Here is a 12,569-nt window from a genome sequence, read left to right on the forward strand (position 1 = left end):
CAATATAGAACTGACTTATAGTAGACCCAGCGCGTGTAGTCTTTTCATGACAAACAGTTCACATGGTGACCAAGTTTCAAAGGTCATTTAACAAAATTTCTCTCTGTATCACGCATGCACGCACGCGCACGATCTGATCGGCATATGCTTCCACATAGGTTTATTGTTTATTTCAAAGAGTAAACAAACTGGAAGTAATCAGCTGTACAAGTACAGTACATGGTACACAGTGTCGGGGTGCTCCATTATATGTTTATGTTCACTAGAAGTCAAACTGGGAGAATACCCAGTTTATACAGGTGGTCCCACTAGATACAGGTCCTTGGTGGCATCCACTGAAAGAACCACAAAGCACCAAGAAGCGGGCAACAAATAAAGGAACATTATTGAAGGCAATATTAATTCTAACATCTGACACACAACCAGTCCTGGTATCCAAGGGGCCCTTTTGCAGTGTTAACAAAAAATTAAAACATTACTGTCATTTCATATGTTTATTTCATTCAGACACCATTCAGACACCACAATATTGTGCTTCTCAGTCTATATGGGGTTCCCTTGATTCACCTCGACCCTATGACCTCTACAAGGGGGGCGACTGGTCCTATCTTTTCCTGCTGACTGCTACTGGTGCAACATGAGGACCTTCTCCATCAGTCATTTCTTGGGATCATCTCTTGTGAGAAGTCTTGTAAGTCATGATTTAGTATGGAACTCCTGTTGGAAATAAACACACATGAATATTGAGCTGATCACGCGCTGACATGAACTTTTATGAACATTCAAATCTCTTTCAGGAACTTTCTCCAAATTCAGCTTGCAACAAGACAACAATATATTGTTCCCCTGTAGCTCACCTGGTCATGAAGTTATCATCTGAAATGTCAATGAATACTGGTGACATATAAATTGCAGTCAATTTCCTTTCACAAACAAAAAAAAATATACAGTATATGAAATGATAATATTTTAAGAACACTTCTCAAACTTCAGTAATAAAAATAACATGTAATACTGTATGATACTGTTTAACAACTTTACAATAAGTACCAAACTGTCAAAGTTTCTGAACACAAAGTTTTGGTGCTAAATTTATGTTTCTAATGTGGTTGTTTCCAAGTTTTGGTATTTTAATGACATAAAACAACCGCTGTCTTTTCACAATTATAATCAGGCATGTGATATAATTTCCACTGACTTACTTTCTAATTTAGGGCAGCATAAATAATTTTCATGAATTCATTTTTTGTAAGATCGAAGTACAATTTTGCACATTTTACACATTTGTGAGGATTCATCTTACCTACAATCACTTAATTTCTGTTTAACTTTCCATTGTTTATTAATTGAATGGCAACAACTTAATCAACATATATACAGTGCCGTGAAATACTTGAACATGGCAGCCTATGGGATTGCACATTGTGGAACCATATGTAAGTTGTCATTATGTCATTAGCTAAATAGTAGTTGGAGAAATGAACTGAAATTATGTGTGCAAAGAAGAGATGATTTCACATTTTACAAAGGCCCATCCTAAACTCACTTCATGAAAATTATCTATGCGACACTGAAATAACATGCAAGTGTATGGAAATTATGTCAAGTGTCAAAATATAATTGGCAACATTCCCTAGACGTTTCCACTTCATCTTCCAGTGATCAACGGCATGAGCATTGATCTGTGCAACTGGGAACCAATGACATGTGTCAACCAAGTCAGCAAGTCTGACCACCTGATCCTGTTAGCCGCCTCTTACGACAAGCAGAGTCTCTGTTTATGGCAAGCATGGGTTGCTGAAGGCTTTCTCTACCCCGGACCTTCACCGGCCTGCTATGATCAGAGTGAAATGACAAGCAAGACATGAAGCCAGTCTGGAGTTTATGCTGTTCAACAGGAGAACTGTTGGTACTGGGTGAGACTGGTCACATAATCTGCAGCTCCCCTCTTTAACACGAGGAATGCTACTGCAATCAAGACCCAGCAGATCAGCATACACTTTGAATAATGACATAAATGTCATGAGATCAAGGCACAAGTTGTGACAAACATTGTCCATCTTTCTTGCTGGCTTGCTGACTAGAATGTAGTGTTTGTCTTAAATTCAGGTTCATTTAGGATTACATAAGCAGGTCATCTCCAATGATGTACAGCATGGTTGTTAAGTCCAGTTATGTAAGCCTCAATCAATATTAGTTTTCTTGTGTCCATAATATAACATGACAGAACTGAGATCATCACATAAAATACAGAAACATTTCAAATGGAGTGAAAGTGCATGTATCATTTAATAATAATCTTTACAAAATGTCAGCACAAGTGTTCATGTCTCCTTGGGAAGAGTATAATATACTTGGACTAATTAGTATACAGTGATTCACTAACTATCAGCCTCACGCATCCAAAGTTTGCTCTAGAGATGGTCAAGGAAATGAAACATTTTGCTATGGTGCAAAGCTCACTTGAACTGTTGAATCCCGTGGCTACACTGAAAGCCACTACAGGAACTCTGATACTCAGTCAGTTAACAGTCAGTCACAGTCCTTGATGACTGATTTCATCACAAAGTAAAGCTTTTATATGTGTGTATGTATTAAACAAATGTACTTTGTCAGTAAGTGTTTTGTCTTTATACATATTCAAGCAATATGTGTTGCATGCACAATTGCATGCTGGTCAAAGGGAGATAACTCCATTAACTTCTGTGTAACTTGGACTGCTGACTAATGTACTGTCGGAAATACAAACAAACTTTTTTTTTTCATTTATATCTACAATCTACTTAGAGAGATTTGTGGAGAAATTAATTATGCGATTTTTTTGTATGTCCAAAGCCACTTATTTGGAGCAGACCATGACTTTATGTGCAATGATATTGCATTACAAATAACACTTTTTAACTGCCCATTCTAAAATTAAAGTTTTAGAATGGGCATCATTACTAACGACATTTGTCGTATACATTAACAACTATAATACTGAAACTATTAAGGATGATGCTTCAGAGGAGTCTCACTATCACTATAAAAGGAAACAGGTTGAAGGGGTCGTCTGGTGTGTCATAGACACAGACTAAGCTTTTTTATATCATCATACATTTTACATGATCTCAACATAAACTTTACGAAAAAAGACACAGTAGATGTTTATCAACAGATGAGACATATTCAACACACATGGAAAGGCATAAAATACATTTCAGATGACGCCTTGTGTCTGTCAGCAGCACATGCGTTTCAGCTCAGGTGAGTTGACGGTTCATTATCATACCTGGCTGAGCAACCTAACAGCCATCATAGTCAGATGTATTGTTTTAAGCAGCTAGTCATATTTTTTTCTATGTTTTGTGCAATTTTATAAGTAAACATGCCTTTTTGGATATCCTATCACGCATCACAGTGAATGCCCAGTTAGGCCGAGGTGGGTTATTTTGACCTGTACTATTTTCAATTGTCCAAATTTTAGGTATACAGAGCAGAGGCAAAAAACCAGGTTTTTTTTATTTCCTACAGTACTTTAATTCAGACTTTCTTGTCTGTCCCAAGCCAGTCTGCATTAGACAGACTGCACTGTATTGAGGTGTCCAGTTCAAATGTAGGTAGCTGATCAAACATTCGCAGTTTTATTGTATGATCGGTGTGAGCAAACACTTAACATCACATCAGCATTGTTTCAGCCACACAGCAAACATCATCAGATGTGTGTTAGGTCTTTGAATGTCATTTAGAAGTGAAAATACATAAGAATGAAGATTTTTATGGATATCAACTTCTTTATGAGAGAACACAACGTTTCGGAGTTAATGCTTACTCCTTCATCAGGTGATGAAGGAGTAAGCATTAACTCCGAAACGTTGTGTTCTCTCATAAAGAAGATGTGTGTTCATTTCTTTATATTTAATGTGTGGCTGCATCTAAATTATTTAAAGAAGAATATTTTTAGTTGTCGAATTGTTAGCTAAGATCTAGACAATTTGAAAATTGAATTTTTGTATATTTTGAAAGGTTCAGACGTGTGTTGTATGGTAAACAAACATTGTGTTTGTCTTTGTAGCTATAAACACTGAAATGCTAAATGTTCCACCTATGTAAAATTTGATTTGTTGAGACTCTAATACACACAGAGTATGACAGACTGCACTCCAAGTCTTGATAGCAGTAAAACTTTTGATCAACATACCTGTTTGACCACATTCCCCAAGAGCACCAATGCCTGGAGTGCCAGTTTTTGGCACTCAGAGTCAGGGTCTCTGTCCATCAGCCCTGTCATACAAACATCAGAGATAAACCAAGGATGGATTGATTACCACAAGACCATTTTAAACTTTACATGTGTACCAGCAAATTCTGACACTACTAGCAGGTAAATTAAATCAGTGATAATAATGATATGCAGGTGCACACTTTTTTGTACCGGATATAGGTATCATTGGTTAGTTGGTGTTAAAGGCCTCACTCAGCAATATTCAGCTGTATGTTGGCGGTCTGTAGATAATCAAGTCTGGACAAGCATCAATCTACACAACTGGGATATGACGAATCTGACCACCTAGTCCCAAAAGTTGCCTCATGGGTTGCTGAAGACCAATTCTAATGCAGATGTTCATGGGCAGGTAAAGGTATGAAACCAGTACCATGGATAGTGATATTACACAAGAAGAGTACTTCCATGAAACCTGACAAGGAAGGCAAAACTGCAGTACTGAGTTTGTTTCATATTTGTCAATATGGAACAAAGATATGTATTCAACATATATATTGTCTATTAAAGGTCACATGCAACGTAAAACACAACTTTGCAGATTCTGGTACCTTTTGGTGTGCACTTGCCGAAACAAATCATAAAAAATGCCAATTCAACCTACAAAGTTGAAAAAAAAACGCGATTGAAAAAAAGCCTGCGAAATTGGAGTTCAAATGTTTCACTAAATACTGTTTCAACAGCTGTGCTGCGCTGCATCCATAACGCATGCGCAGTGAATAGGTTTGCAGAGCTTGAAACAGTATGCATGCCCGGTGTATGAGGTCATGAGCAGTGGTCTAATCTCGGTTGTGTACACAAACAAGTAAATAATCTACTCATTACGTAAAACAACTTGCTGATTGTGGTAAGCAGTCTCTGTCACAGAGAAAGCTCAGTGTCTGGTTTATTCACACCTATATGTCTGTCTGCCTGTCTGCTAAAGACAACATGCAATACACAGCTTCAATCATTGACCACGTGCAATTTGAACTTAACACCTACCAGACTATACGCCATAAACAAAATAATTTGATTTATGACTCGTGCACCCGAGTCCCGTGTCTGCCACATTATGTAGCTAGGCACGTGTGATACACATGACATGTGTTTATGTCTGTGGGTTGCAAACAAACTACATTCATTTTTTTAGGATGACTGGATCTGACGGAGACTGGTGCAAACTCTTGTCAGTTTCAAGTCCTGATTTGTACTTGGACGAATGACAGATTCCAGCCACGCAGTAGTTTACCATCTCTACTGACATGATTTTTGATTGGATCGAGTGCAAATTCAGAGAACATGTATTTTCCAAACCCAACATCTCTATATACATTCTTCACGGATAATGATTTCTTTTTGTGTATATGATTTTGTTTGACAACAGTATATAAATCCACACTGAAACGACAAATCAAGTACACAAAAAGAAGTTGTTGTCCATAAAGAATCTTACTTTTTTTGTGACTGGCTATACTTCTAAATTGCCCATCAAACAGATCATCTTTCTGTACACACAATGAACCCTCAGCATATAAGCAAATGAAACAGCCAATCGGAAGCTGTCGTTACACTTGAGTGCATATCCACCTGCTATGACTGGGTTCGGTCTCCCGAGGACTTCGTTTCGGGGGAAGTAAGCCCAAGTACAAATATTGCACTTTTGAATCGCGATTGTACGCTTATAATTGTGTTTATTTTTTTTTTTTAAAGCAGCAATGTATATTATATGTCATAAATATGTGATAAATGTACTTTAATTATGTTTGATTTTTTGGTTGCATGTGACCTTTAACAAAAATACTTTGCAGAACATGAGAATATTTGGACCAGTGTTTTTTTTGTATGCTGATTGTCTCTCTGATAACACTATTATTGGTTTGTAAAAGAAAAGCCATCTAATGGAAAAATAGTAAATCATGGCACTTACAAGTAAGTATGACTAACACTGTGATTGTACATGGTAAGGTCAGTAAAATACCTTTATAACGAACTCCAAGGGACCACTGAAATTAGTTTGTTATATCCGTAGTTTGTTATTCACGAAAATCCATTGAAAGAACAACAAAAACACACTACAATGTATATAGTACAATACAGCAACAATGTACTCAGCTTATTCATGCATTCATTCATATGACCATTACATACGTTTCACTGCAAAATCAGTTATCTTGCTTTGTCCACGCTTGGCCGACTGCATGCGCGCCACAGCTTCTTTCAAAGATTAATTACTGGTAACTGGAACTCCCTGGTTCACCATACACTGATTTCAAAGTGAGCACCGCTAATTGGCAGTGACACTGATTCAGTTCGCTCAGTTTGATATTCACACCGTTAATTAGTGTTTCCTGGGACTCTTGGGGATTGCAAATGAGTTCGCTATAGCCAGTAAGTTCGTTATAGAGAATTCATTATTCACGACGTTTTTATATGATAACTTATAGTGGTTTATTCGGGACTTTTAAAACAGTTCACTATAGTCATCAGTTCGTTATATCCGTGTTCGTTATAAAAGTATTCTACTGTAGTATATTTTATGGAGAGCTACGGAAAGCTGGAACTTATTCTGTGGTATGTTAATCATAGTTCTTCAAAAAGTCTGTGGGCACATTGGGGAGTACCGACAGTTGTATGGGAAACCACCTGTGACTGTTTGGTTTGCTGCATGTTTTAATGCTTTTCATTGCACTCAGCAATATTCCAGCTATATGGCCCTGATCTGTAAATTATCAAGTCCAGACCAGACAGTCCAGTGATCAACATTAGCAGCACTGATCTATGCATTAAGGATGGATGACATGTGTCACCCAAGTCAGCGAGCCTGACCAGCCGATCCCATTAGTTGCCTCTTATGACAAGCATGGGAAAAAAACAGCAAATCGGTATTTTTCATGGTTGACTTCTAATGATGGGTCAGCCCTTAACATATGTGCGAGTTCCTTATAACACCTCCAAAAAGTAATGGTTTCATTATTGCAAAAGTGTTTATTGCGTTATTGTAAAAATGTTGTGGGTGAACTGATGTCCTACAGACAGGAAATCATTTGTACATGTCATGAGGGACTAGGAAATCTAGCAGGAGAGGTCATGTCCACAAGATACAGGTCCAGCATCAGAAACTCGGTGCACTAGGACACTCATAACCTTTCACATGATGGCCATACCCATAGGCTGACAGCCATTTTCATTCACAAACAGAAGACATGAGGGCAGACAATGGAGAAACATACACAAGTTTGACTGACTAGGTTGTGGGCAGAGAGACGATAATGACAGGACAAAGACAGTGCTCATGGACAGTACCGAGCACCTACCTTCCAGCCACAGCTTCATCTCTGTCACCTCTACCTGTAGGTCTGACATCAGACTGTGACATGGCACCACCAGGATGATCATTGATGTGGCAAACAGCACTGCTTGGCGTACAAACCTACATGAATACATTGAAAGTCATTCAGTTTGACATGAATGTATACAAATTTGACATACAGATCTCCATGAATACATGGAAAGTCAGAGATAAGATACATTAAGAATCACTAATACATGTATGAGGCAAACAGCACCGCTTGGCGTAAAAAAGCAAGATTAATGTGATACTTTGTACCACATTAACAGTCACTATGATGAAGCAAACAGTACTCCATATTTGCTAGTTGTGCACCTAACAGTGTACCACCAGAGGACTGTTCATATGATATGTGAATGTACTGATACTGACTGACACAAATACTTACACGTCAGTATGGAACCTGAGACCCCAGGTGAACTCCAGCAAACATCTGCCCATCTGCCCACTTGTCTGCAACAAACAAGTTCTCACACAACACCAATATCAACACAGAACGTCACAGGAACATCACATACCATGTGAGTATCACATGTCATAGGAACATCATATACACCACAGGAGCATCACATATGAGAGGAATATCATATACACCACAGGAGCATCACATATGAGAGGAACATCATATACACCACAGGAGCATCACATATGAGAGGAACATCATATACACCACAGGAGCATCACATATGAGAGGAACATCATATACACCACAAGAGCATCACATGTCACAGGAATATCATATACCATGGGAGCATCACACGAGACAGGAACATCATATACCATGGGAGCATCAAATGTCACAGGAACATCACATGCACCACAGGGGCATCACATGTCACAGGAACGTCATATAAACCACAGGAACACCATGTATGACAGGAACATCATATACACCATAAGAGCATCACATGTCACAGGAACATCATATACATCACAGGAGCATCACATGTCACAGGAACATCACATAACATGGGAGCATCAAATGTCACAGGAACATCACATACACCACAGGAACATCACTTATGACAGGAACATTATATGTACCACAGTAGCATCACATATGACAGGGACATCATATACCATGGGAGCATCACATGTCACGGGAACATCACATACCATGGGAGCATCACATTTGACAGGGACATCACATACCATGGGACCATCACATGTCACAGAAACATCATATACCATGGGACCATCACATGTCACTGGAACATCACATACCATGGGAGCATCACATTTGACAGGGACATTATATAAACGACAGGAGCATCACATGTCACAGGAACATCATATACCATGGGAGCATCACATGTCACAGGAACATCACATGTCACAGGAACATCACATGCCATGGCAGGATCACATGTCACAGGAACATCAGATACATATTATATGTCACAGTTCATCATATATGGTCGATTTCAATGAAAAGTGTACACACCTAGGTATAAAATATCCAAAATAGAATTGCTTGCACCTTGTAATATATATCTTTTTACTGATGTAAAGTCAACATATTTACCTCTTATGAAAATCAACCGCCATCATTAATCTCTAAAAGAAATTTTTTAAGTTGCCTACAAATACCAAAATGATTCCTTGTATATCCTGTGAATAGAGGGATTGTATGTTTGCCAAACATCGAAAATCACTGTTCTGCATGCACCATATGTTAATGACTCTGGAAACTCTGGAGCCGCCATATCATGACTTCTTTCATGTTTCATAACCTCAAGCTTTACGAAAATACAGCCATCTTGGTACCTTTGTTTAATGTAAGTGAGATAGCTCCACTTAGTGTTCTTTTCACAAACATCAGAGAGACAACCGGTGGAAGTTTGAAAATGCATTCAAAACTAAATTTTCAGTTGAAGATAAAAGAAAGTGTCCTTGTAGGTAACAAATATCAAATCTTTGAAGCACATTTAGAAGTTCTATAGTTCCTTGTCTTTCATGAATGTTCATATATTTCACACTAAATCATATCTGGTTTATTAAAACATCTGACAGTTCGGAAATTGGTTAGATAAATACACAGGACATGTGAATAAAGATTGTTTACAACCATGAACACAGACATTTTTCTGGGCTGTCTTCCTTATATTCTGGAGTATAACGTTCCGGGCTTGTTCTAGTCCTATCATCAGGCAGAACTGTTCTACCTGATGATGGCGATAGAACAAGCCCTGAAATGTTGTAATCCAGAAAAAATGATGTAATGAAGCATATTTTTTATGTGTTTAAAGGGGCACTGATGCAGAGCAATTTCTGTGGACTGGTTGTTTCTTTTGTTATTGTTTTTCTCCTGTGAGTACCTGGATGATATCCCAGAATTCGTGACTGGTTCGTGATCTCTGCTGCACCACACATATGCGCAATTGACAGCTTATGTGTAGACTGATCAACAAAGATGAAGTCATTTTGCTTCGTTATTGTGAAAACAAATGAAACACCTTGAAGTTTACTCATCTGACAGTGGTATAAAAAAAAAACCTGTTAGGACTAAAAAATAACAAAGACAGTGTACCTCTTTATATTTTGTCTCATAAACCTAATTTGTTCCTTGTCACATTTGTATGCATTTTAAAAGTTTTTTTTTTTTTTTTTTTTTTTTTTATTATTCATTCAACTCAGTAGACAGTTACACAAATAAATGATGCAACAGCACAAGTACACAATAAGACAAAAGTTCATATGGATAAAAGTTATACATACTGGATATATGGCAGCAGTGGTGACCATTTTCTGTCAAATGGTAACATTTTATTATTCTTAGTCGCAATAAACTTTTCAGTTTTGAATATATCACCCAGTATTTTTAGAAATGCGTCCAGTGATAACTTGGTGTTTTTAATACTTGATACATGAATGTATTTTTTACCAGCAAGAAGTATATGGTTCATTAAGTCAGTATTATTTCCACCAATTAAGACTGTATATTTTGTCAGGGTAAATGTTTCTGTTGTTTTATTGTCAATATATTCTTTCAGTTTCAACCAGAATGTTTTCACACATTCACATTCCCAATAAATGTGTATCAAATTTTCAGACACTAAGTTACAAAAAGAGCAAAGTTCATCATCAACTAATTTCATTTTCAGTAATTCTTTTTTTGTGTATATAATATTATGAATAAATTTAAATTGAAAGTCAATCAATTTAGTATCTTTTGTGCATCTTCTATAATTTTTAAAAATATGTTCCCATGGGATTACAGTGTCAAAGAGTTGTTGCCTTTTTTCACATGTAGAAGGGAAATTTTCAGTACTTATAAGGTTATCATAGAAATATCTTGACCTCTTTGGTGCTGAAAGTAAACATATCAGTGAAGTGCTGAGGTAGTGATTATGAACAATCAATAGATTATTTCTAATAGTATCTTTCCATTTTCTTGGTATATCTGAAAGAACCTGGTAGTAATCAAGAACTGTGCCTTTGATTTTGTAAGTTTTCTTAAGTTCATTAAATGACAAAATACCTTGATCATTACACAAGTCTCTTATAGAGTGAATACCCTTAAAATACCAATGTCTTATAATAAAATTACTATTTTGGAATTGATGGTTGAACCAAAGGGGTTGAGATAGGATTTGATTAATATCTGTAAAATCAGTTTTATGTGTTCTATAAAATATTCCCCATGCTGCCAACACATCTTTCCAATAGGGATTAATTATTTTCACATAATTTTCAATGTTGGCTCCAAGCAGAAATACATCCTTGAATGGAAAGGTACTAGGGCTAGTGTTTTTATTTTGGAGATATTTATTTAATACTGACAGTTTTAATGAGTTTATGCATACCTCTACATTAACCATTCTGAGTCCCCCTTCTTCATATTTTCTAATAAGTGTTGTTCGCTTTATCTTATCGCGCTTATCATTCCAGATGAATTTATAAAATATATCGTTTAATTTATCAATGAATTCCTTTGGAGGATTTGGGAGTGAAGTGAATATATGCACTAATGATGAGAGTGCTAAAGTTTTAATAACCGTTATTTTCCCTATTAATGTCAAATTTCTTTTTCTCCAATTCCCTAGAGTTCTATTAATAATTTCTAGTCTTTTTCTTGTATTAATTACCCAAGGTTATTCAAGTTAGGATTAAGCTTTATTCCTAGTACATCAAAATCCCCACTGTGCCAATCAAGCTTAAGATCCTGACATATTTTACATCTTGTTACTACCTGCCATTGAACCTATCCATATTGCTTTAGTCTTCTCTACGTTTATTCTTAAACCAGACATTTTGTAGAAATTATTTAGGGTGTCAATTGCTATGCTTAAGCTTTCTTCACCTCCATCAAGAAATAATTCAGTATCATCTGCATATTGCCCAATTTTATGTTCAGTATTATTCAACGTCATTCCTTTTATTGCACTGTTCTTACGGATCATTATTCCTAAAATTTCTGCCACTAAAAGGAATATGTAGGGAGAAACCGGGTCACCTTGTCTACAGCCCCTTTCATTGTGAAAAAACTGAGATAGATGACCATTTTGTATAACACAATATGTAGGATTATTGATTAATATTTTGATCCATTTTTCCATATTGGGTCCAAAGCCAAATTTTCCTATTGTTAGAATTATAAATTCTTTAGAGACAGTGTCAAAAGCTTTTTCAAAGTCAATAAGTAACAACAGTCCCTTTTTACCCTGTAATTTTGCTTCAAACATAATATCATATAACAGTCTATGTTCTCACTAATACATCTTCCAGGAATAAACCCTGTCTGAGTTTCATGAATTAATGTATTCAAAGTTTTTTTAATTCTATTGGCTATACATGTACTGAGTATTTTATACACAGAATTTAGTAGGGAAATTGGGCGCCAGTTTTGTAACAACTGTCTATTTTTGTTAGCTTTTGGAATACATGTGATGACGCCTCTTTTGATTGTTGGACTTAACATATTTTGCCTGAACGTTTCTGATATATATCTACAAACCCAAATATGGAGATCTTTCC

At 36.6% G+C, this 12,569-nt stretch overlaps 1 protein-coding gene across 1 annotated transcript in view; it reads right to left on the minus strand.

Moving 5' to 3' along the window:
- Nucleotides 1-479: 479 nt before the first annotated feature.
- LOC137284153 (telomere length regulation protein TEL2 homolog) overlaps nt 480-12,569 on the minus strand; it is a 99,864-nt gene continuing 87,774 nt past the window's right edge. Inside the window, exons 16-19 of the mRNA XM_067815844.1 lie at nt 7,981-8,045; nt 7,558-7,673; nt 4,181-4,263; nt 480-717 (exon numbers count right to left, since the gene is read on the minus strand). Of these exons, the coding sequence (XP_067671945.1) occupies nt 697-717; nt 4,181-4,263; nt 7,558-7,673; nt 7,981-8,045 (285 nt within the window). The 3' untranslated portion in view covers nt 480-696. The remainder of the gene's footprint in view (nt 718-4,180; nt 4,264-7,557; nt 7,674-7,980; nt 8,046-12,569) is intronic.

Source organism: Haliotis asinina, chromosome 5, assembly GCF_037392515.1.
Source record: "Haliotis asinina isolate JCU_RB_2024 chromosome 5, JCU_Hal_asi_v2, whole genome shotgun sequence".
Lineage (NCBI taxonomy): Eukaryota > Metazoa > Mollusca > Gastropoda > Lepetellida > Haliotidae > Haliotis > Haliotis asinina.